The sequence below is a fragment of the Lycorma delicatula genome, chromosome 1, assembly GCF_047948215.1.
Source record: "Lycorma delicatula isolate Av1 chromosome 1, ASM4794821v1, whole genome shotgun sequence".
NCBI classification, from domain to species: Eukaryota; Metazoa; Arthropoda; class Insecta; order Hemiptera; family Fulgoridae; genus Lycorma; species Lycorma delicatula.
In genome coordinates this window covers 90,694,753-90,722,576 of record NC_134455.1, presented here as the reverse complement: position 1 = coordinate 90,722,576, position 27,824 = coordinate 90,694,753, and the positions used below count along the sequence as shown (strand labels likewise).

Sequence of the window (27,824 nt, the reverse complement as noted above, 5' to 3'; positions counted from 1 at the left end):
CCAACAAATTCCACCCATAAACATTCCAAATTACTAGTAATCTGAATGCAAACTTACAACCTATTTACATAAAAAGTGCTTTTCAAATCCATGTGTTTATCATCAGTTACTAGAATGTTACTTCCGGCAATGTGCATTACCTTTGTCATATCATCACTTGGCGGGCAAAATCATCCATGCCATTTTTTTTTCTAAAATAGGGTTTTTGTTTATTTCTATACTTTTGGCCTTTCTATAACATTTAGGGAATTTCCTACATGCTAAGGCATATTTAAAATTTAGTAAGAATAATTCTCAAAACCTCCCAAATGCAAATGTTCTTGAAAAAATAGTAATTTATGAATTTATTTTCAGAAGTTCATAATAATAGTTAAAAAACATAAGTAAAATGTGTTAAAATATTTGCAGTTGCATAAAACTAAACTTCAAAACTATATGTAATAAAACTTGTACTATAATAAAAATTAAAAAAAACAACCATTTTTTTTTTTTTTTTTACTATTACCATAAAACATTTTTTTTAACAAACAGAAGGTTTTAGCTGACAAGTGATAATATGTTAAAACTGTTGATTGTCGTGATTAAGTGAATTGATCACTGTCAGTTTTAATATTTCATGAAGATGTTAATGCATTCATTCCCTAAGGTAATAATTTAATAACTGATAATAAATTCATAGATTCAAATCATATTTTTTATATATTTTGGTAATTTTGGACTGAGCTTCCTGTTAATTTGGTTTAACCTTACCTTTTATTACTTTAAGTCACACTGGTTTTCATAATACAAATTTAGTGAAATTACTCATGATACATTGAAAATTATATATTACATATGCTTATGTTTGTAAGCTGCAAAACTTGTAATTTGTAAATTGTGAAAAAACTTAATAGCAGTTTTAATAAATTATTACTGTATACTTAGACCATCAAAATTGTTCCTAACACAAAAAAAATTAAATATTAAAAGTTTGTGAAAATAAATAGATTGAAACTAACTGTGCAACAAATTAAGTATGATATTAGTTATTTTAAAAATAAACAGGAAAATTCATTAATTTGTTAAAAAAAATTAAATTTTGTGTTTCCTTGTTTATAAATTAAAGCGTTTAGACTTTATTATTATGTTAACTTTTAAAATAAGTTTTAAATTTTACTGCAGTTAACAACCACAATTATAAATATTTTCCATATAGGCAACAGATACTGGAGGTAAATCAAGTCAAACAATAGTAGAAGTAACAGTTGTTCCAGGACCAAACACAAGAAGTCCTGTTTTCCAACAAGCAGTATATGAAGTCACTGTTAGTGAAGGTGCTGCAATTAATTCTACTGTAGCAACAATACAGGTACTATACTTTTTTTAATTAATCAAATGTTCTGTGTTTTATTATGTGACTCATGTCAAAGGGGTTCAATTTTTTAAATTTTTTTAGCAACTTATCATTGTTGATGGAAATTTCTATACAAATATGGAAATATTTTAGATGTTGAGTTTTATTGTTATTATTCTAGTAAATGAAATTTACTATTTCCCAGCTATTTTTTTTTTTTTTTTTAAACAAACATGGTTGAAGCAATATTAGTTTAATTTATAAGTGTGTATGTATAAGTATTACTTTAAGTATTAGTTTTAATAATGTTTTGTTTTAAACTATTTGATAGTTTTTTTTTTAAGACTGTAATGGAAATCAGAGTTATGAAAAGCATTAGTCAAGAGCTATTTTCTCTGAGAATAACAAATAACATTATCCATTCTGTCCCTGTGATGTACTGAGTGTATCAATTGTAGATATGAATATCACTTGGTTTAGGTGTGCTTGGCATGCTGATTTGCAATATTACATTTGGTTCAACAATTTAGCAATGGAAAACCATTATAATCATTTTCCCCAGTGTGTTTGGCATATGACTTTTTATTTTTGAAAATGACACTGCAGTTTTGGCAGTGACTTGTTGCACCTAACACATTTTTGACTTGTTATTGGTCTGCAATTTTTACAGTCATACGAGTATCACCTGACAAATAGAAACTCTAGAAAAGTAATAATATAACAATTATATTATTCTGCTTGATAAGGTAAGCACGTTGTTTTTTAATTGTCCCAAGGGCTATAACTTATTTTTTTGTTACTGTAGGATTTCTGAGGATTGCAATCTTCCACAGTGGGATAATAAATACTTTTACTTTTGCATCAGATACTGCTATATTAAACAAAAAATCTGGATTATATTTTGAATTATTTACAACTTATTGTTGTTGCTTTTAGTCAATTTATTTTAATAAGTTGTTATGATTTAGTTGGTAATTTTATCAATAAGAAGTTGAAGCAATTTATTACTTAATAATTTAATGACTTGTTCCAGGCTACTGATCCAGAAAATGATCAAGTATCATATTCTATTATCTCTGGTAATGATTTACGACAATTTGCAATTGATGATAAAACTGGTGTTATTAGCGTAATAAGAAAACTTGACAGAGAGGATTTAACTCGTTATCAATTGGTAATGTTCAAATTTATTGTTATTATTTATAAAGAATATCATTGTATTTTATTATAAATGAATCAAGAGTTATCTATTTGCTTTTATATTTGTTTCCTAAATCCATGTTACTCTAGATTTTCCCTTTCACATAGCACTTTTGTTTTTTCAGTCTACAAATTATTTCTACATAGTAATTCTCACTACTTCTAAAAATCTGTTTTTGTTCTCTTTGTTTACTGATTTATATCAACTTTTCTATCTTATATGACATAGTGGACATATATGGACAATAACATCTGTATACCAAATAATGATTGTTAGAGCTAATTCAAGAAAACAGAGACAAAGACATCAGCGATGTTGATGAAGATGACAATGAAGCAATCAATCTTCCTTTAATTCAAGAAATACTTTATAAAGTAGAAAATGCAGTCAGGTGGCTATGGAAGCATAGAAAATGTCAATTTTATGAGTATGTTACAACTTAATTCTATCTCAAGAGGTCTAGTTTCAAGTAAAATATCAAAATATAATTTTTTTTAAAGAAATAGTGTTTGTATTATGTTTCTGGATATAAAAACTAATTAATTATACAAAACTTTTTCTATTTTTTTTAATATAAAACATTCTATTTTTTCTATTTCTATTTTTTTTAAATTTAAAATATTATCTTGCGGTTACTAGATTAGAAAATGTGTATTTGTCAACTTTGGGTATTTTAAGTAATTAAATTACATTTATTTTTTCTAGTGAAGCATTCATTATTCATAAATTTAATATTCCATGTAATAATTAATCTTATTTATTACTGATCTGTGCTCTCACAGCATACTTTTTTCAATAAAAAATACCAAATCACATTATATGAGACTAAAATAAAGTCCAATACTATATGCATTTTAAAGTAATTTGAAATATAAAAAGGTTTTTGAGTGAGTTCAGTATTTATCAATATGAAAAAAATAACCTATAGCAAAATGAGAAAATTCTAGTTTAGTTTCTTATTTTCTGAGAGTGAGAAAATAAACTGGTTAGTTTCTGGGTTTATAACCAATCCATTTAGATTTAGATTGTTCTTTGCTATACTGTTACAACACCACTCTCACGATGTCTTCTTTATTGGTGTAGTACAACCTGGGAACATCAAACATTCTTTATTTCAACATGTTTATTTAGTGAATTATGCCACATTTATTTACTAGTATGGCTATTTAAATAGGTATATTTTCTGACTCTGTAAAATACATTATAGGAGTCTATCGAGATGCATATTAGCAAGCTGAAGTTATGAAGTTCCAATCATCTGCTGATGTATGTATGATTGTTTGCTTGGCCACTTATCAGAAAGTCAGTATATTTTTGTAACCTTTCACATTCACATAATTAAAATGGGATTTCAATTTTGAAAAGATTTCTGAAACATATTACATGTATGTTAGAACAGATTGGGAGTCTTACTTTACTTGATAAACATCTTAGAGGCAGGTTCAGCCACCAGATGGCTATCCTCTGATCAGGGCCGGATTTAGATGAAAAGAGGAATAGAAGGAAAGGAAAAAAGGAATAGATGAGAAGAGGAAGAGAATAGCCAGGGGCTATTCCGAGGCCCTTTCACCTCCCATTTTTATGTTTGTAAATTACATGAGAGATAATAAAATACATTGTTACTGTGATATATATATCAATACGTTAAATGAAACATGTTGTGATTCGTACTAACCTTTATAAAAAATGTTGCACGGATAATAAATAAAAAAAAGTCAAGAACACTTATTTGGACATTTATTCTCAGCACTATATATAGTACTTGTAACAATAACTTATCAAACATAACACACAACATTTACAAAGAAACAAAATTCAAATAATGAAAATCTTTGACTATGAAAATAAAATATGCAATAAAAATTATCATATTTTCTATCAAATTAAATTAAATATATTCAATACATTGAAGATTAAATTCAATTCAGATAAATTTATTTCATAATAATTCGCATTTAAAGTTTAAGTATGAATTATTATGAATTTTAAGTCTTAAACTAAACCAAAAATGGAACTTTATTCAAACAAAATCCAGATCACAAAAAAGAAAATATCAAATTGTATATCATATTAAATTTTATGTTAATAGTTATTTTATTTAAGAACTGATTCAATCCAAGTATACATTTAAAACGAAATAGTAGATTAGAAGAATTTCTTTCTAAACTTTTTCACACAGAATTCTTCTATAAGTTCATCAAAATCTATTTTTCTGTAGGTCTCATTTTCAATGCACAAAATACTGAATGAAGACAACCTCGTCTGGGTCATTGTGCTTCTTAATTGATTTTTGATATTTTTAAGACCTGAAAATGACCTTTTTCCAGTACAATTAGTGACTATTAAACTGAGAAACAGCTGTAAGATTGATTCCACATTGGGGAAGGCCAATTGAATATTTTCTTTGAATATTATTTGATACAAGTCTGTATGCGACAATGTGGAATTTTTTGAAGGCTTACGTGTTTGTCTCACATATGTGTGGAAATGAAATAGTTCTTCAGTAAGATTTTGGTTGACATCTTCTGGGTATTCTTGCATTAACAGCTCAACACCTCTTTGAGGTTCTACCTTTGATAACGTAAGATCGGCAAGCAAGGAAAATATTTTCACATCATCATAAACAGATGCTCTTCTTCCTAAATTTGATTCTAGTGCATCTAATATAGGAATAAATGATTTAATCCTAAATTTATCTCTTGAAGAGAGTTCGTCTAAGGATGAATTTTTGTAATTCCCTTGCCTTTTACTTCTTATTATCCTTCTGGCAGTTCTATATTCAGTATTTGGCAACGTGTTTTTGCTTGTTGCTTTAGTGCATCAAAATCTTCCCTAATTTCACGTAAAATAACCAAAAGTGACCTGTACCAATCTGCACAACTACTAAGTAAAATATTAGGGCTTTGAAGAATTTTATTTACTCTTGAAAAATGTCTCAGTATTCGATTCCAGAAATGGAGCATAAACACGAATTCAAATTCTTCCATCTTCTCTAAAAGATTGTTGGCCCTCAATATAGTATCACTCTTTGTATTATTATCTGAATGTAAATAATTGAGTGCATTGGTGATATCATTGTAATTTTCTAAAATAGCTTCTGTAGCTTTTGCGTGTGCCTCCCTAATAAATATTTAGGCACTTTAGAATGAGGTTTCAAATATGATTTCAGAACTGCCCATCTTTTTGTGGAATATGAAAAAAAGATATAAACTTTGTTCACAACACCAAAAAAATTAACAGCATCAAGGCAACAATCAACAGCTGAACGACTTACTAAATTTAAAGAGTGACCAGCGCAAGGAACAAATATTGCAAACTTGTTTTTTTTGATAATTTTTTGCTGCATACCATTGTATCTACCAGCCATATTGGCTGCATTATCATAAGACTGTCCTCGTCATTTTCTGAAATCAATTTCATGTTCAGTAGTGATATAGTTAAATACTAAATCAGCTATGCTTTCCCCTGAGTGATCTTTTAGCTCAAGGAAAGTTAAAAATCTCTCAGTTGGCAAACCGTCTTCAGGTGACACATGTCTAATAATTAATGTCAACTGATCAGTATGAGATATGTCAGGAGTGGAATCTACTGAAAAGCTAAAATAGCCAGCCTTTTTCACTTGTTTTTAGAATAGTGTAATTTTAATTTTGTTAACAATTTGAATGTAGGCCCCTCTTGATCTTGAGGCCCTAGGCTGAAGCCTAGTTAGCCTATAGGAAATTCCGGCCCTGCCTCTTATTATTTGCCATAGAGCAAGCAATCTCACCAAACCATTCAAATACAAAGGAAGGTGACAGCAAGTCTGAAAGTCCCTAGCATCCAATTATAAACCACAGAACAAAGGGGATGGAAAAATCAAGAGTAAGCAAATCAAGTGAATAATGAATAATTGACAATCTACTTATAAAAGGATTTTTGAATGAAATGCTTATGTGGCACTGGGATTGCTTATGTGCACTACACACTACTGGGAATATTTACGTGAACTACAAACCATTCAATCAGATTCTCATGAGATGGCAAGGTCAAAAATTTTTTAAAGGAAAATTTGCCTAAGTTTATCACATAAATGTAATAGAAACACATTCTCTTTTGTTAGGTGTAGCTGGGTTCATAGCAAGGATAATAAAATATTTTTATATTTATATTATTAGACAAATATGTAAAAAAATTGATAGGTAAATTGAATAAAATTAGTAAACATATAAATTTAATTATTTATTTTTTTTAATGTATAATACAGATAATCAAAGCAGAAGATGAAGGTGGTTTGTCAAGTACAGCTACAGTAAACATTAGAGTAAGTGATATCAATGACAAAAATCCAGAATTTACTGATCTTCCGTACGAGTTTGTTGTTAAAGAAGGTGCTGCTAATATTAAAGTGGGTCAAGTCAAAGCAGTCGATGCTGATGAAGGTATCAATGCAGAAGTATCATATTCACTTCCTTCTGATGTACCATTTACTATTGATACTCATTCTGGTGAAATTACAACTAAAGTCGCTCTTGATTATGAAAGCCAAAAGGTAAATAAACTCTTACAATCATTAGACAACAGTTGCATGTTCATTGTTACATTTTGCAAGTGGAAGCACATTCTATACAAAAATCTTCTTCTGTGGAAGCAGATTCCATGAAAGCAATATTTCTTTTTTACATACTAAAAAATTATAAAGGTTTGAGTATTTTATATATTATAATCTGATAGCATGGATCCCAGATGATGTGGTTTTTTAAACCAAAAGTAGTTTCAGATTTAAACGATTTAATAAAAAAGAAAATTATTGTATGTTTAAATATTCTAATGTTATGTAGACTTAACCAAAGTCAATATTATTGTGAAAATTATTATATTGACTATGCTGGGTGTTATCTTTGTGTCAAAAGATAATCAGAAAGTAATCCTTTTGAGTCAGTTATGTATCCTTCTGTTAATTCAGTTATATACAAAGTGAATTAGGGATAAAATTCACCTTGTAAAAAAATAAAAAAGGATGAAAAGGGTGAAAAAAGGGATAAACTGTATTTTTACATACTAATAATATTAGAACCTTATGTAAATACCTCATATGCTGGATTCTTTTTGTGGAAATTATTTATGATTATCCATAATTTTTCAATATTATTAATAGTATTTGGGGGATAATAACTCAATATATTACGTTTAATATTTAAAGCTATTCATATGATTTATTTTAAAATATCTTGTTCAAAAATATTATTGAAGGGATACATCCTCCAACTGTTCCTCGTCCTTAAATTGGGCAAGGGTCAGATAATGTCTGTTTGTACAATACAGTAGTGCGTTACAAAACATATTGGTATTACTTCAGAAAATTTTATTATATTCCGAATAAATATAAATTTGAATTTATTTGTACCTTATACTGGTACATAAATATCACTACTGATTATGCTTTAAGGAGTTCTTTACTTTTATAGTTTTATGCTTTATAAATTAATTTAGAAACACAACTGTTTAACATAAACCTACCAATGTTGCCAACTTATTTTTAGAAGAAATAACTTCCATGCCCTACTGAATTTGATTACTTGCTTAGTTGTGTGTTTGTAAGTCTGCAAGGTAGCTGAAGAACATTTGGTGAAGATTGAAATAAAACTTCATCCTCATTAAATTTTAAAGCACTCTTTACACCCACTACAGTTTTACATCTCACTTATATTCCATTCACTATTTATAAATTGTGTTGATTGTAAATATTTTTTTTTTCTTTCAGGAATATAGATTTGTAGTAACAGCCAAAGATGGTGCACCTGATCCTAGAATTGCTACTGCCACAGTTACTATTCAAGTAACAGATATTGAAGATGAGTTACCGATATTCCATCTTACTACATATGAAGCTACTGTACCTGAAAATGTTCCTGATTATATTGTTACACAAGTAAAGGTATGTTTTTTCAAATTATTTCTTTTCAACTTCTTAAAACAGTAGAAGACTCTCAATTCAATTCATATCTATTTGCTTTTTAACAATGTTTAAAGTCTTATTCTACACTAAATGGTTTCTTTGAAGATTTCAATGTTTTTTTTTGCTTTAACAAAAAGTAATAAATTAAATTAAAAACGCATCTAACTCAGTAAACTTAAAAAACAATCTTCAAAAAACTTACACTAAAATGTAGAAAATAATATTTTTTTTCAATTCTTCTTTACATTTGAAATAAGCACCAATTTAAGGGTTAGTGAGTGTTTGGTATTTTTCCTTTAACTGCCACAGACTTCAGACTTCAAACAATCAAAATCTAAAGAATAATTGGCTCAGTGAAATGAGGATAATATGTATGATATCTAAATGAGGTGTAGTCTTGTATAGACTCAGGTCGAACATTCCTGAGACATGCAGTTAATTGAACCCCAGCCACCCAAGTACACTGGTATCCACTATTTAGTATTCAGATCTGTATATAAATGCAATTAGTTTTTAGTAGGATTTGAACCTCAAAACCTTCAACTTTGAAAATCCGCTGTTAAACAACTGATTTGAGACAATGAGTGAACCCCTAGACCAGCCCAGTGGGCTAATATTTCATACTTACACGTTTCCGTTTATTTATGAAGAAGAGAGTTGTATGTATTCATTAAGTTTATTTTATTTAACTTATTAGTTGATTTTTAAATATGTGTTATTTATCTAGTAGTCTGAATTTACTTACTGTAGAATTTCTTTTGGGTAGAGTATTTTTTTTATTTATGTGGTCTCTGTAGACCACATTCAATTATGATTTAGAGTAGAAATATCCTTAGTTCAACAGGATGTTAAAACATCCGTTTCTAGTTGATAATAGTATACAACTATCATTACATTATAATATATTGCTGAAGTAGTCCCATAATAAACCTTGACAACAAAGTTGTTATTCTTTCCTGGTATTGGTTATTTATTCTTACATAGTGGAAAAATAGTGATACATGAAAAAAATTTTAAAAATCAATTTTTTAACTTTGATCAGCTCCCCCACCTCCAATATTGATTGCCTCAACGTATCTTTTTGGGTCACTTGGACGGACCACTACTACTAAGCTCAGGAAGACATTAAAAAATTTGTTTAAAAATTATTCAACAAATAAAAAGATAGCTTTTTTTTAATTTTTGGGTAAGAGGGAGAATTGAGAAGCAAATATTTTTCAGTGCTAAGTTAAGCATGTACACAGGTACTGAGCTTAATATAAAGTGGGGTTATGTTTAAAAATTTCTGTGAAACTGACCCAAAGAAACTATCTACCCCAGCCCCTGGATATATTGACCACAAAATTCCTTCCAACTTTTTTTATTCTTTGGGGTACCTAGGTTATGAAACATCGAGAAATGCAAAAAAACCACACCCCATTTTTCGACTGATTACCATACCTTCCTTCTTGCAGTATAGCTCCAGGTCTATGTTGATTTGTTTTCTCCAACCACTTTTCAAGCAACTGGCAGGTCTGGGTGTGTGTATAGGCAGATGAAATTACTGCTGCTGGCTTCTCAGGTCTGACCTAGCTGTTAAGTGTAAATGTACCGTATACATGTAATCTGGAACAGCTACCAAAGAACAATGTATCCACAGTCTATCATTCAAATCCAAATAAAAGCAACTGCCTTTATAAGGACTTGGAACCTTAGAACTCTCGACTTCGAAAATCAGCTGATTTTCTGATGATGATTTTTAACCACCAAACTATCCTGGCGAGTTAGTCAAGAGCTATGATTCCAGGAGAACAAAAGGGACTTTAGGTTCCTTATTTTAGAGTACTTAATTGTACTCTAGGTCTGTATATTCTAACATTCACATCTCTCAAAAGAGCAATTCTTAATAGCAATCATATAACATGGTAATGGTATTTACCTAATCTTCATTAAATTTGAGTAAAAAATTCAGCTGGTAATTTGGATATAAAAAATTTGATTTTCTAATAGACTTACAGATTGAAAAAACACTTGAAAAATGTGCATTTATTTTTAATAATATTTCCAAATGTAATGTGGACAACATTCACCATACTGTATTTAAGATTTTCATTAAAGCGTGCATTTATATTCTCCTACACACTGGCTAAACAGGGATGTTTATTAGTTGGTCTAGTTTAATTACTATTGAATTTAAAATCAAACTTCTGCAACGAGTTTTCTTAATTTCATTAAATTTATCATATGGTTTTTAGATTTGCTTTTATATACACTTATGTAACAATTTCTGTTTTCAAGTAAAAGATAAAATTTACAATTGCTGCACTATAAATCAATTTAAAATTCCATTGCTACTGACATTGCTTTATAATTGTATATTATTCATTATTATTATAGCACCTATGCACATTAATATATTTATATTATTATATAATTAATAACAAAAAATGATATCTGAATAATGATTAATTAAAAAGAACTACTCCTACTTGCTTCCTCAAAAAACTTTTAGATATAAATAAATACTCCTATGACATTTAATATTTATAAGTATTATAACAATTGTATTCACATTATTAAGACCCCCATCAAACATTTTTCAACTTCATTTCTAAAAATAATTTGATATGTTCTGATATCAGTAGCAATACAGTCAATCCATTGTTAACATACCATACCATTCCATTGTTACCATACTGACAATCCATTATTAACATTTTTATTAAAAGTAACAGTTTTGGTTTTACATCAGCAAAGAATTAATATGAGCAATATATCTATCTCCTGCTTGCATGCTGAGATTGTTATTTAGTTATTAATATTTTTTTTAATTTTTATTATGCCATTATATCTACTTACAATTTTTTTCAGGCTGATGATCCTGATACAAAGAAGCAGATAACTTATGTAATTAAACAAGGACCTACTGATCTTTTCTCAGTAGATGCAAAAACTGGTGTTATTCGAACACTCAAAGGATTAGACTTTGAAAAAGATAGTCAGCATGTTCTTATAGTAGGCACTTTAGAGAATAATAATAACCAGCCAGGAGCAACTACTAAAGTTATCATATCAGTTGAGGTAAGTAAAAAAGAAAAATTAGTAATCAATGTTTTGTCAAATCACTTGACTGGGTTCATACATTTCTCTGTTTCTGTCTGTTCAATAATCATATAATTTCAAGATATTTTTTTCATCCTATATCTTTAATTTTCTGCATTGCATGTACAACATTCATCTCTCTCTAGACCTTCCACACTTTCTTGCATTAGTAAATAACTCCACATGCCGTAATTTATAACTTACTTACTTAGTTCTTCTGGAAAGAATTTATCATAGGGTCTTTCTTCTCCAGTAATTAAAGTTAGTAAGAAATAAGTTTCTCCAAGAAATGAAGAAGTTTGAGGAGCAATTATTACTCCTTGAACTTCTTCATTTTGAATTTTGTTAATTTAATTTGGAATATTATTTTATAATAAATTATTTCAAAATCATTTATACTTAGTCTTTCTGGCTTTCCTATTGACCATGAGTTTTTGTCATCCTCAGCATTACACTAAGAGCAGATTTTTTTAAATTTCCTTCTTTTTTGTTGATCTATATTAGTAAAATTTCTTTCCTGCATAAAGGCCCCTTTTTTTCTTTTATTGCATAGTTAACAAAATTCTTCACTGTCTGACATATTATTGATACCTGTATAAACCAATACACTATTTTCCTTCTTTCTGTCATATTTCATTACTATTGTTTTACTCTAATTCATTTTCAAATGAATTACTTCTTTTAGAAAAAATAATACTGAAAAGTTTCTTGTGGCTCATTTTAGTTTAGCTAAAAGGGCAATATTAGAGAATTTTATGAGCTTTATTTTTTCTTTTAATTGTTAATCCAGTCCTAAATCTTTCTTTCAACTTTCTTTTATTAAAATATTTATTTTCAAATCTTTTATTATTTCACCAACTACATATAAAAGTCAAAATAAAATAAATTATTATTTCCTCACTTTTTCAAAACACAATTTCTTGTTTTGTATACAAGCTATAAATAACTTTTTTCCTCTGCAATTCTAAAAAATTTTACCCATTCCACATTATTGAATAACTTCACAAAATCTTCAGTTGGGATATGGGTAAATGTTTTACATCAGATAGCTTTCCAAAGTTGTCAAAGTTAAGAAAATCTCCCTGGTACCTATGCTCTTTTTGAGCTCATATTGATAATATAGAATGCCTTCTACCACATCTACTTACCAGTAATTCTGTGAACAGTATACTTCACTCATGTGTAATGAATTAAACAAATTAAACTCTACATTAAAATATATTTAATAACATAAAAATTAAAATTAAGTAGTAAAATTAAATTGCAGCAGGTTTAGCCACTGAAAAAAATCTTATTGTATTACAAATATCACAAGTACTGTTTTCAAGGTTATTGGCTACACAGTTGTGTAATACATTTGGCTATAACTGTGTCACAAATGTACAGTCACACAAAGCACTCAAAGGTTGCACTTAAAGCAGTACCTCACTTAAAGTTGCCTCACTTGGTTCATTATAAATTTTAGATGCACATTAAACTGACAGGCTGATTCTACTTATCTATCCATCTTCATTTGTGTTTGCAATTATTATAGTTTTACTGAAATGTAAGGAAATGTTTCTAGTTAGATTTGTTTTTGCATCTCATACAGCCTATTCAAACCTGCCTCACCTAAAACATTAATATGAATGATTAATAAGTAGTCTAGCAAACTGCACCCTAACAGCAGATTACAAATATTTATAAAAATTAATTATTCTACTTTATGCTTTATATTTTCCTATTATATTATGTAAATTTGCAGAGAACTGCTTCATCAGAGCTTTTATGAGAAAATTTAGATTAAATGCATAATTAAAATAGTAGAATTTGCATTAATTAATTAACTTAGTGAATATTTATGTACGCACTTAACATACAGGGAAATATAAAGCAGCAGTAAGTGGAAAAATTAATTTCTAAAAATAATTTGTATGGTGTATCACCCGGGTATATCATGTGTATTGCTTTATTCTTTTTAACTCAAATTTTAATCTGGTATAGAATTTCCCATGAAATCATAATTTTTTTTCTCGTTCTGTAACATATCATCAGTTAGTTTTTTCTTTTCATGTGGTTCTATATGTTCTTGTTATCCATCAGCTCTTTCTTTGCTTTCTAAAAGTATTTACTTTCCTGCAGCTTATGATACTAATATCTGTAGATTTCATTTCTTCAAAATTCTTCCTCTATTTATATATATATATATATATATATATATGTGTGTGTGTGTGTGTGTGTGTGTGTTTTATATATATTTTTTCCCCTCCCTGAAAATGTGTGTATTTTCTGTTTTATACCAAAACATTGTTTAGCTAGTTTTATTTTGCTGATTCACATCATCAGTTTATTATATTTTTTTAAATCATATACTTTTGCCATATTCTCATCTTTTACACTTTTACACTTCCTACATACATATATCAGTAAAAGAATACCTTTCATTAACCAATGCTTCTCACCTCCTGTCTAGTAAACCTTTTTTTTAAATCAAGCCATTCATTTTTTACTGTACCTAATTTTTTAATAATTACTAAATCTCTTTCTACCAATTACCTTTTAATCTAGCTGTATTCCAGTTTCATTGTTTCTAATCTCTTTGTTACTGAATTCAGATTTTAATCTATATTGAGTTGTAGGTTTTCATTTTTCTCCTCACACATTTTACAATAGATATGTTTTAAATAAATATATTTGTGTTTCCTTTTTTACAGGATCGAAATGATATTCCACCAGTCTTTTTATCTGTACCACGTCCAATTACATTAGATGACGATGTAGCTATTGGAACTAAAGTAACCAGTTTAATAGCAACTGATTCAGATGGGACTTCTCCAGGAAATAAGGTAATATTAAGTGCATCTACTTAATGTGAAGTACTATTATTTTTTTATGCATATGTTACTCACACTATCTTATAAGCCCTGTGAGAAGATCAAGAAAACTTTGGTAAACATTTCATATACGACGATTATTTTTTCAAGGTCCAATCGGTCACGAAATTAAAACCACAGTGAAAATAAAAAATTATTTATTTGTAACAAGTACTTACATAGTTATGCTATTTCTCTACATAGTCGCCACTCCAATTTGGATATTTGTCGTAGCGTGGTACCAACTTTCCAATACCCTAGTTATAGAATGGAGCCGCCTGTGTTTTCAGCCATGTTTCTACGCTGGTCTGTAGCTCAATGTCTGTGTCAAATTGTTGCCCTCCTAGCTAGCATTTCATGTGAGCAAAGAGGTGAAAATCAGATGGAGCCAAGTCCGGGCTGTATGGTTGGTGATTAAACACGTCCCAACAAAAGCGCTGCAGGAGCTTCTTTGTTACAGCTGCAGTGTGCGGCCGAGCATTGTCATGGAGAAAGACAATGCCTGATGACAACATTCCTCTCCGCTTATTCTGAATTGTCCTTTGTAAACGTTGAAGAGTCACACAGTATGAGGCTGCAGTGATGGTCGTGCCACGTTCCATGACTTCCACCAAGAGAACTCCATTCCGGCCCCAGAACACAGTAGCCATATACTTTCTGTTGGAGAAGGTTCACTTGAACTTCTTTGGTTTACTGGGAGAATGAGAATGCACCCACTGTTTGGATTTATCTTTTGTTTCTTCAGTTTCGAAATGGACCCATGTCTCGTCCCCTGTGACAGTTTTGTTCAAAAAATCTTCTTCTTCATTGTGGTAGCGCTGGAAAAACGTTAGGGAGGTGTCCATTCTCATTGTTTTGTGATGGTCGGACAGCATCTTGGGAACCCATACAGTTTGCGCATGAGTTTCACACACAGTTTGCGGTACTGAAGTCTCACTCACAATAGTGTAGAATGGTGACCTTGAAATTTCAGGAAACAAATCACTCATTACAGAAATTGTGAACCGACAATTTTCTCGAATTGCCTCATCCTTTTTCTCAACAAGATCATCGGTTGACACTCGCTTCCTTCCCTGACCGCCTGCATCATGAAGATCTGTACGTCCTGCTTTAAAGTTCCTGCACCATTGTCGCACTTTGCTGTCACTCATTGAAGTTTCACCGTACACATTACTTATTTGTTGATGAATTTCAGCTCCATTACACCCCTCAGCCTGAAGAAATTGAATTATCGCACGCACTTCACACTTGGCGGGATATGCTATTGTTGTCGACATGTTTACGTGCTAGCTGCGTGTTCAGAACTAAATGAAGTGACACGGCGTGATTGAAGGCCATACTAGAGACGCTGCGCAACACATATGCGCAAAGGTTCATCCAATTTTTGTGCAGGTTTTTATTTCGCAACCGATCGGACCTTGAAAAAAGAATAACCCTCGTAGCTAAGAAAGAACATGTTATTGTATATTTGCTTACAAATATATTTTGCTTGGTAAGAATAACTTTCTAGTATTTAACTATTTCTGGAGATTTGAATAATATTATTAAATAGAAAACAGTGGTGTTCATAGAAATATTTGACAAAATCACTAGAAAATAATATATCTTATAATAATTATACAGTGTATCATGTAGTTAAAGTCATGTGTCAAGTAGTATAAGAAATTGTAGATCTGAGAAACATATTAGAATAACTCAAGAGTAATATATTGCAATCTGATATTAATTGTATTCAGTAATTTTGTATCAAATTATTTCTCAAAAGAGAAAATACTAGCTACCTTGTAGTATATTGGTTAATAATAGCAATGAAAGGTTTTCCACTACTACTATATATTCTATAATATACTTGAAAATACTGCTTATAATTTAAAACATTTCATTTTAGTTGATGAAAACCATATAATACCTGGCCAAATAAATTAATTTATTAATAAATTATCCCACACATTTATGTTTATTTTTACAGGTGAGGTATGAAATTGTGGGAAGAGGTAAAGCACCTAAATATTTCCAGATTGATCCAGATCTTGGTGTTTTGCAAGTCCGTGATGATTTAAGGAAAGAAGTGGATAATGAATACCAGGTATTTTTAATTCTGTATTATATAAACCTCATATGAACATTTAAATATTGTTGAAACAGCTACTTGCTACAATTTTCTAAAGTAGCTTTTATATATAATTGAATTTCCATCATAGAAATATGTGTAAATACATATTTGATATTGTAATAAAAAAATATATATACTCATTTAGTTCATTAAAAAACAGAAGTATCATAATATGTCAAAAAGGAGAAACTTGTCTTTAATGAGTTGTAGCTCATAAAATACTTTATGGAAAAATTTTAGTTATATTTCGTATTGAGATTTGCTCTGTGTTCTTGATTATTGTTGTGAGTGGAAGTAGTTGAAGAGAATCTTAATTCTTGCAGGTTTTCTTTACATACATTTCAACTTTTACCAGTAGCACAGAAAAAAAGCAAGCTTTAACAAAGGTCCAATAGTTTTAAGAAACATTATCCAAAATTTCCATGAGTTTGTACTTCACTATACAATATTAATAGTTTTATAATTGTTATGAAATAATATTTTACTGATATGTACAGAAAAATATTTTTTTAACATGTCAGTCTGTTAGTCTCTAACGTTTCATTTGCAGTCTCTAACTGAAAGAAATTTTAAGGTAACGTTAGCTACACTGTTGTAAATTTTTATTTAAAACTTATTTTTTATAAGCTATCATTAATTTGTGATTAAGAAACTACAAGAGTGGTAGTTTCTATTGTAATAAAGGCAGTAAAATTTATCTCTCTGTCTTTCATAAAGAACATTCTTGGTTCAAATCCCAATTAGACTTAGCATGTTTTCACATACAACAAAATTACATACATTATCATTAAAAGAGAAAGAAATTAGGATAGCTGTAACCATGTGCCGACCTGTAGGTGCAGGTGAGGGAATAAATAAATAACTGGAAATTATTTATGCTGATCTGTATGGTGGAGTGGTAGTAATTTGGTCTTTGATCCTGGGGTCCCAGGTTCAAATCCCCCATTGAATACTGTGCTAATACAATTTAATATTAAATGAAATATAAACCACCAACACAGTAAATATATAAGTTAAACTTACCATATAAATAAATATATATATTATATATATATATATATATAAATCACACCAGTCAATGTGACAGTTCAACAATTCTACCTAAACTTCTTGTTACTAACCAACAATTAATTCATTTTATGTATTTGTTGTGTACAAAACTCTTTGAAAAACTACTTCATCAGAATTTTAATAGAAATGTATATGATTTCAATTATTTTAAACAATATAAATTTGATTTTACAGGTTGATGTGAAAGCTTATGATCTGGGTGAACCACAGTTATCTTCGATAACATCTGTACCAATTTTCATTCGTCATGTTGCTACAGTTCCACCAGAAGCTGGTTTAGGTTTTGCTGATGATTCTTATACTGTTCAAATACCAGAAAATGCACCACCCAATTCTTTAATTAAAACGTTCACGGTAATTAATGGCAGAACACACCAACAAAACTTACCATTGCGTTGTTCTGTTGTTAGCGGAAATGATGACGGTATGTAAAACATTATTGAAAGATAAATAGAATTAATTGATTACTTTTGTGTTTGTATATTATTTTAGTTTTACTGCTACAGAAACTCTTAAATGAGTTATGAAACTTGTGCATTTTTTCCAAGATTATTTGATTTTAATTTGTAACATAATGTTTATATATAAATATATTATAGTACAATACCAATATATTCTATTGGAATCCTCAAGAAGACTGATACAAAAAAGTATTGACAGCAATAAAAATTGACAAATCCCTCCTACCTAATCTAAAAAGAATACAAAAAAAAATTGCTAATAGTCATTAATAAGATACAGTGGAGATAAATGTGCTACATAAAAGGAACTGGCTGGTGCCCACAACTTTTAGCAAAGAATGTCTATAACAGTTGTTTTTTCTAAATATTTTATGCAGAGAAAGAGAATTGGTTTTACCCAGTCATTATTTTCTTAGTCACTAGTGAGGCTTTTTGTGCTACCGTTTGCAGAAGAGGGTACATAGCCACAGATGTCTAGCTCATTATAAAAAAAGTTTCATAAATTAAAAAATGGATTTAAATAATTTACTCTATTATTATACTTATTGTACATTACATTACATATTGCTTAGTTTTTAAACTAAATAATGAGTAAATACACCTTTTCTACTCTTAGAATTTTTAATCAAAATACCTACATTATACAAGTACTGAATACCTAGAATTATATTACGTGACAAGAATATCAATAATTTGAGGTGCTGACACGCTTTTACCTATATTACTCAATCCAGCAAGAAGTAATCAAACAACCTCTTTAAAAAAAAAAAGTGTTATGAAAATAAAAACTTAGTTAATAGTTAATGAAATATATTCTTTTTCAGATTTATTTTACGTGAATATAACAGAACAGAGAAATTGTGAACTTCGTCTTGGTGATAAGCGACTAGATCATGAAGTACAACCAGAATATGTACTCAAGATGAGACTTGATACTTTAGCAAATCTAATTAACCCTTCACGTAGTTCTACTACTGTAAGTATTACTATAATAATTTTAGTTGTTAGATATTATCTTCTCCATCTTAAAGAGATTCTAATAATTATTTTTCCTAAATATTGGTAAATTTAACCAATAATCCTTTATTCATCTGTCATAGATGAATAATGTAATTTTAGGAGCCATTTTCAATCAGCATATTTTTCATTAAAAATATAAAACTTTATATTTTGATACAAAGTTAAATAATAATAATTATTATTATTTAACAAAGATAAATAATAATCTTTGTATTAATAAATACAAAGATAAATAATAATACTTCAGTAAATATGTTATTCAGGACATATTTTATTTTGCAGCTTGACTTTTATGTGGGCTTGATTATTGATTTTATTCAGCTTTTCTACATATGTTTCGTATAAATTATGCTTAAGTTTTCTTTTTATGTTGCTTGAGATATTAAACACTGGGTAAAAATGAAAACTGAATAATTAATAATTGAATTTTTTGTAAATTACAGGTTAAAATACAAGTTGAGGATATAAATGATAATGCACCAAAGTTTATTTATCCAGAATCTAGTCGTAGATTTCAGAAAGAGAAATATTATGGAGCTATTGCAAAAGATCGAAAAGAAATTGGAGCTACTGTGCTTACTGTCAAGGTAATTAACACATACTGCAGTAAAATGAGTTTAAAGCTAAATATTTATTAAATTTTTATTGTTTCATATTTTTTGAATGGTTTTCAAACTTTTTTGTTATCAATTATTTAACAGGTTTGATTTATTTTCCTTACATTTCTTTACTGTGCTGATCTTTTAATCTAAATATACCTTTGACATCCTACATTCTTAATTATTTGCTATTTTTAGGTATTCTAATGTTTGTCTTGCTTTAGAAGACAAACATTAGAATATATGGAAATTTCATTCTTTCCAGGTTTATTCTGTATTCCACTACTTCATCAATTATGGCTTTCTTTTCATATTAGACCTCCTTACTAAATCTCTTTTTAAAAATCTCTTCATATATATATATTTTTTTTATTCGCTCAGTGTTAATTCAGAAAATAAATGTAAAACATTTCTTATATACAAGGGTTATTTTTTTTTCAAGGTCCGATCAGTCATGAAATTAAAACCACAGTGAAAATAAAAAATTTTTTATTTGTAGCAAGTACTTACATAGTTACGCTATTTCTGTACATAGTCGCCACTACGATTTAGACATTTGTCGTAGCATGGTACCAACTTTCCAATACCCTCATCATAGAATGGAGCCGCCTGTGTTTTCAGCCATATTTCTACGCCGGTCTGCAGCTCGATGTCTGTGCCAAAATGTTGCCCTCCTAGCCAGCATTTCATGTGAGCAAAGAGGTAAAAAGGTATCTTCAACGTCTATCAAGGGCAATTCAGAATAAGCGGAGAGGAATGTTGTCATCAGTCATTGTCTTTCTCCATGACAATGCTTGGCCACACAATGCAGCTGTAACAAAAAAGCTCCTGCAGCGTTTTCGTTGGGAAGTGTTTGATCACCCACCATACAGCCTGGAATTGGCTCCATCCAATTTCCACCTCTTTGCTCACATGAAACGCTGGCTAGGAGGACAACATTTTGGCACAGACTTCAAGCTACAGACCAGTGTAGAAACATGGCTGAAAACACAGGTGGCTCCATTCTATGACGAGGGTATTGGAAAGTTGGTACCACGCCACGACAAATGTCTAAATCGGAGTGGCGACTATGTAGAGAAATAGCGTAACTATGTAAGTACTTGTTACAAATTAAATTTTTTTTATTTTCACTGTGGTTTTAATTTCGTAACCGATTGGTCCTTGAAAAAAATAACCCTCGTATTTATAATAAAAATAATATAACAGAAACAATAACCTTAGTGAAATTTTTATACATAGATTTTAAACATTAACGTGCATAAATCTTATTTAGTACAGGTTTGCTGATTTTATTCTATAGAGTTGAACAAGAATTTATTTCTGAATTTCACTGCATTACAATTACTAATGTCAGAAGGATAGAAGATAACACATACTGATGATGAATTAAAGGAGAAATAAATTTCTGTGTATAGAAATTATATAGGTTAGAGATTAAGGGTTAATAAACCAGTTCTCATAAGTAACTTATGTTATTATTATTATTAGGTTATACTGTTAGGTAAAGTTTCACAGCATTCTCTACTTTTATTAGTGTTAATGACTCTAGTAATCAGTATTATCTTAGTGACAGGAAATCAGTATCCTAGTAATGGGAACAATTAAATTGTAAGTTTATCATATTAAACTAAATTTATATATCTATATTAGTTTATGAAATAAAAAACTTATCAACCCAAATTACCTAAAATCCTTACATAATGCTTTATAATGTGATTTTTTGCTGAATAAATACTTATTTTAATGATTGACTGGTTTAACAAGTTTTTCATTTTTTCTGTTCTGTATTAATTTTTCTAATTTAAAATTCGCACTGTATCTTTAATCCTTAATTACCTGCTTAATGTATTTTAATGTTTGTCTCCTCTTACTATCCTCTACTGTCCCTTTTAATACTAAACAAACCAATCATGGATGTCTTAACACTTTTAAACCTATCAATATATATAGATTGTGTATCATAAGCCTAACACTCTTATCCTAAAAATGTATGTATATTCTAAATTATCAACACATATAGATAATTTTTTAATTATTATGTACATTATTACTCCCTTCTCACTTTAATTCCTTTGTCTGAAACTTGAGCCAACACAATATAGTAATTTTCATATATTTTACTTTTTGTTGTAATCACTCAGCACAGTTTTGTATTACATTACTTTTAATTTATTTGTCTTTTACAATTTTTTAAAAATACATATCAGAAGACCTTACTATGTGTGTAACTAATATATGATTTCCAACATGAATAATAACACAGATTTTTAATTATTTTATACTAGAAAACTACTAGCGCTATTAAATCTCTATAAATTTATAAAAAGTGTAAGTTTTCTTAACTCTTTAAACGCTGCCAAAAAAATAAAAATTTTACTGGTTGACTAATTTTTTTTTGTTTTTTTTTTTTTCAATAAAGGGATACTTAAATTTAAATAAAACCCCATTTTTATTGTTGGTTTTAATCTTTTCCTATTTTTTTTTTTTTTTTTTTTTTTGTATTTTATTATAATGGACTGCGACGGCCATCTGTAATCACTGGCATTCGTAACTTACCCGATTACTGATGGACAACTATCATAGTCCATGTTAACCCATTTCTTCACAATGTTTCATGAACGCAACAGCGAATAAACAATTTTTTTTCTCTTTAATTTGGAACTATTTTTCAATGTTGTTATGTCTAACTGGAGATTATATTTTCATGTTTTTTGTAAGAATATAGATTTTATATTGATTTCAACCACGAGTTATTCAATGTGCAAATACCATCGGCCCGAAAGTGCTCGGTATACGTTTTTTTTTTTTGACAATTTCTTTTTAGATAAAATTATTATTAATTTTCTATTACATATGCTATGTAAATAAGCGTGATATATTTGTATTTGAATCAAGAGTTAGTAATAATTAACAGTAAACAGTTAGGTACATATTTTCATTTATTTAGTTTTTTCTATAAGTACTTAAGTTATACTGTAAAAAAAATTTACTCTGCTTACTTGTCTGTTTATAAAAACAAAAACTGTAAATTTTGAATGAAAAATTTTTATTGTTTTTTTATGAAAAACAATAAACAACAATTATCTTTTTAAAAGTAAATAACATAAATAGTTTTATTAGAATTACTTATTATTTACATAATACAAAAAACACAAATATATATATTATATTTAAAAAAGTTTAAAAATACAATATAAAAATTTATATGCATATTATTATAAAGTATAAAAAAAATAACATTATAAAAAAGTGTAAATACAAAAAATTAAATTCTATGGTCACATATTGAAAAGAAATAATAAGGCAGAAAGCAGGTATAATGTTTGTAGAATAGTTTTGTGATGTTCTTCAAAAAATTTACTGAGGCATGAGGCTGGTAATCCAGGACAAACTGAGCTGTGATACATAATGCCTTTGCAAAACTTTTTACATGCACATAACCTACATCTTTTTTGGGTACCCTCTTCTGTCCTTCTAGTGGGTGTGTTGGTGTTACCTGAAAGAGGTTGTCGACAGCTTCTTCATCATCATCATCATCATCATCACCACCACTTTCTTAGAAGTCAAATTCTCATGGCCATTCATCTAATGAGAGAGAAATATCATTCTTTCTTCAAGAAGAGCTCGTAGTTCTTCGGCACTTCAAATTATATTTCTCTCTATCCAATCTCCTTTTACAGTTGTGGAGGTTGAAGTTGTGTCTTTTGATATCAATGTACTGGCTCAGATAGCAATGAATTTTGCATTTTGGAATACCATCTCTTTAGATCACATTATAAGTTTATCAACCCATCTAGGTCCAACAGTCTTAAGTAACAATACATTTAAAAATCCTCTATCTATTCTTTTGCATTTTTGTATAAATCATTTAACTCAAAAAAATAAAACTGATTAATAAACTAATTATCTTATGTTAATTTTTAGGCTGAAGACAAAGACAGTGGTAAATTAGGTACAATTGAATATAAACTACTGCCTGATAATACTGGAGCTACAGATCATTTTGTTATTGATTCAACATCTGGTGCAATTAAAACGAAAAGGGCTTTTGATAATGTTCAAGTTGATGACTTGCCCTTTAGATTTTCTGTTGAAGCTAGAGATAACCCACAGAATGAACCTTCAAATTCAGCACAAACTGAAGTTGTGGTAAGTATAATAAGTAATGAAAAGTATTTAAATTATTATAAAATATATTTTTCCATTATTTCTTCATACTTGTGAATTGTGTAACTGTGATAATGTACTTGTGTACTTGTGAATTATGATAATGCAAACCAATGTGGCTACAGTTAGGCTTTTGATCATATCAGATTGTACTTTTTAATACAAATAATATATATATATATATATTCATATTTATAATATAAATTTGGTGTTAGGTGATAACAGTATCTTGTTTTCTTAACCCAATGTAAATGCAGAATCAAAACGGAATGCAGTGAAGCATTTACATCAAGATATAATTTTAACTGACTAACAATTCAGGAAAATAAGTCAAATAAATAGTATCTATAGAAGCTGAACTCGTTAAACAAGAGGAGTTTCTTACTAGGTTGGATAACAAAGATATGAATGATTAATATTTTTATCTTCTCTCTTTACAAAAGAACAGACTTGCTCGTGGTACAAATGATGATCCATTGACTAATAACAAAATGTAAGAGTTTTCCTGCTGAACCTAAGAGGAAACTTTACTGGACTGGATTAATTTATACACTCAATTTAAACACCAACTTTGTAGTATATAATAATAATTTGAAGTACTAAACTCAAATCCCAGTCAGTCTTGGCAATTTATATTCACTACAAGTGTTCTAGTTTAAATTAAATAAAGTAATTTAAAGGCTTTCTGAAACGATGAATGAGATTATTAAAAGTTACATACAGCTTAATAAAAAAATCCTGTAGTGAGCTATTTTAAATTACACAGTTTTTCAATCACATGTTCCTTTACTTAGAGATTCCTCAAAATATTATCAAAACCTGTTGGCAGATAATGATCTCTTTGAATGTTTTCAAAATAAAATCCAGGCAACATAGGTAAATATGTATTTTATTTAATCCTACAGTCAATTGTACTTTGAAAACCTTCCTGAAGTTTTTTCAATATTTTGATAAGTTGAAGTTTGAAATGTTTATAAACTGTTATAGCTATCTTAGCTAAGGAAAATGAAAAAAAAGTGAGTTAATACTCTCAATGGCGTAGAAAAACAAATCGGCCCTTGCTTCATAAAAATGAAGTTTTGAAATTTGATATGAAAATAGATGTACGAGGTCTATTCAAAGAATAACCGAACTTTTTTAATTACGCGTCAGTAGAGATATTTAGTGACGTGCGGTTGGCAGCATTGTATTCCGCATAACCTCCTCTGTAACCACATGTTCTTGGATTGTTCATATCTCGTTTAGTCTTCGTGTTATTTTTATTTGAGTGTAACATGTTTAAGTGTTAGTAGCGATTTTTGTAATGTGCGTTTTTCGGGACCAAACGATACAAGGTAAAAGTTTGCTCCCGGAGCACAATAATGCCAACCGCATATCACTAAATACCTCAGTTGGCGCGTAATTAGAAAAGTTCGGTTTTTTTTTAGCAGACCTCATATATATTAATTTGAAAATTTTAAGGGACACAACTCTGAAGCTCACACCTTTAATAGGAGAAAAGTTAATTGTGTTTTTTTTTTTAAATTTTAACTGTTATATTTGGCACATCAATAGGTGATTCTTGAAGAAAAAAATAGCAAATTATATTATATATTTATATTAAAAAAATAAAAAATACTTTGGCGCTATTACAAACAAAAATAACTATGTTATCTGACTGTTTTTTCTACTTTCTGTTTATATAAATTTATGTCAACTAAGTTAATATTTTACTTTCTATTTAATATGGATGATAAAATAACGTCATAAATGACAGCACTTTAAAAATAACTGTATATCAAAGGATTTCATTCTTCAAAATCATGTTAATCCTTACAGTTGGCAAGTTTACTATAATGGTATGGCAACTTGATAATACAGAGCAATATAAAACCAAATCCATAACGTAACCGCTGCAGAATCGCTAGATTACGTTATAAGAATTTTTTTGAATTATATGAATAAATTAAATATGAAAAATGTAAAATGTAATTTAAAAGTTGCATTGATTTTCCGTATTGTTCCAAAATATATCCAAAATGACCACCCTAGGCATCGATGGACTTTGTGCTCAACTGATCATGTTGAGATTAGTCTGACGCAAAACATTTGTATTCAATTGCGTTGATTTCTCGTTGAATGTTCACCTTCAGTTCATCAATGTTGTTGGGATTAGATGCATAAACTCTATCCTTTAATAGCCCCAAAGGAAGAAGCTGTATTCTTTTTCATCATCAGTTAATTGCATATAGAATAATAAGAAAATTGTGATGTAAACTTATTTATTGACAATCCAGACAAAAAATATTAGTCCAACTATACGATTATCGGAAACGCCACATCAATTTTATCATTGTGAAGTAGCCGCTCGAATATCTCGTGAGGATTTCTCGCCATTCAATATCTGGGGTTCTGTGAATTAACATGGCCGGATTAATGAAACCATGCCTCGTCTGACATGAAATACGACATCAGATCTATCTGTCCACCAACTATATTTTCGAGAAGCCAGTGCAATAATCAAGTCGTTTCGGTTTGTCTGTCTCCTTCAGTTGTTGCACAATTGTAACGCAGTACGGTTTCAATTTTAATTCATGATGAATGTTCGACAAGATGTATATTTAACACCAGATTGTTGGGATAACTAGCGTAGTGGTTTTTTTGGACTGGCAATAATTATCCTTTCAATATCGGCAATGGCCTGTTGAGTCATAACGGAAGATTGCCTGTTTCGTTTTTCATTTGAAACCAAACCTGTAGTATGCCATTTTTTAAGTAAATCGTGTATGCTACTCTTCGCTGGAATACAGCCATTCGGAAATTTTTCTATAATACTTGACGTGATCCTTCAAACGATCCAGAACGAATATAGACCCCAACTATAGCTATCCTCTCCTGGATTGAATAAGGCATTTTACACAAAAACAACTGCACTGCAACAAAACATATTCTCCACTGACACGCAGCATTACTATGACTACTAGCATTGTTACTGCCAAATGGCAGTAACAATGCTAGTAGTGTGAGAGTCTTTCATAAATACGAGGGTTATTTTTTTTCAAGGTCCTATTGGTCGCAAAATAAAAACCCGCGCAAAAATCGGATGAACCTTTGCGCATATGTGTTGCGCAATGTCCCTATCACTGAAGGCAATGGCCTTCAATCACGCCGCGTCACTTCGTTTAGTTCTGAACTCGCAGTTAGCACGTAAACATGTCTACAACAATTGCATCTCCCGTCAAGTGTGAAGTGCGTGCGGTAATTAGATTTCTTCAGGCTGAGGGGTGTAACGCAGCTGAAATTCTTCGACGAATAAATAATGTGTACGGTGAAACTTCAATGAGTGACAACAAAGTGCGACAATGGTGCAGGAACTTTAAAGCAGGACGTACAGATGTTCATGATTCAGGCGGTCAGGGAAGAAAGCGAGTGTCAACCGATGATCTTGTTGAGCGAGTGGATGAGGCAATTTGAGAAAATAGTCGGTTCGCAATTTCTGCATTGAGTGATTCGTTTCTGGGCAATTCAGAATAACCGGAGAGGAATGTTGTCATCAGTCATTGTCTTTCTCCATGACAATGCTCAGCCGCACACTGCAGCTGTAACAAAGAAGCTCCTGCAGAGATTTCGTTGGGAAGTGTTTGATCACCCACCATACAGCCCGGACTTGGCTCCATCCGATTTCCACCTCTTTGCTCACATGAAACGCTGGCTAGAAGGACAACATTTTGGCACAGACATCGAGCTGCAGACTAGCGTAGAAACATGGCTGAAAACACAGGCGGTTCTATGACGAGGGTATTGGAAAGTTGGTACCACGCTACGACAAATGTCTAAATCACAGTGGCGACTATGTGGAGAAATATCGTAACTATGTAAGTACTTGTTACAAATAAACTTTTTTTTTATTTTCAGTGTGGTTTTAATTTCGTGACCGATCGGACCTTGAAAAAAAAATAACTCTCGTAGTGTTGGGTAATGGTTTCATTATGGGTTCGGTTTTATGTTGCTC

General features: G+C 29.8%; 1 protein-coding gene across 2 annotated transcripts in view; it reads left to right on the top strand.

The window, feature by feature from the left end:
• Cad99C (cadherin 99C) overlaps positions 1-27,824 on the top strand; it is a 985,647-nt gene that overhangs the window by 941,336 nt on the left and 16,487 nt on the right. For both annotated transcript variants that reach the window (XM_075357741.1, XM_075357746.1), the window contains 11 exons: positions 1,196-1,348; positions 2,367-2,507; positions 6,778-7,062; positions 8,275-8,448; positions 11,320-11,529; positions 14,244-14,375; positions 16,372-16,488; positions 17,761-18,010; positions 18,872-19,023; positions 19,511-19,654; positions 23,591-23,815. In XM_075357741.1, the coding sequence (XP_075213856.1) occupies positions 1,196-1,348; positions 2,367-2,507; positions 6,778-7,062; positions 8,275-8,448; positions 11,320-11,529; positions 14,244-14,375; positions 16,372-16,488; positions 17,761-18,010; positions 18,872-19,023; positions 19,511-19,654; positions 23,591-23,815 (1,983 nt within the window). The remainder of the gene's footprint in view (positions 1-1,195; positions 1,349-2,366; positions 2,508-6,777; positions 7,063-8,274; positions 8,449-11,319; positions 11,530-14,243; positions 14,376-16,371; positions 16,489-17,760; positions 18,011-18,871; positions 19,024-19,510; positions 19,655-23,590; positions 23,816-27,824) is intronic.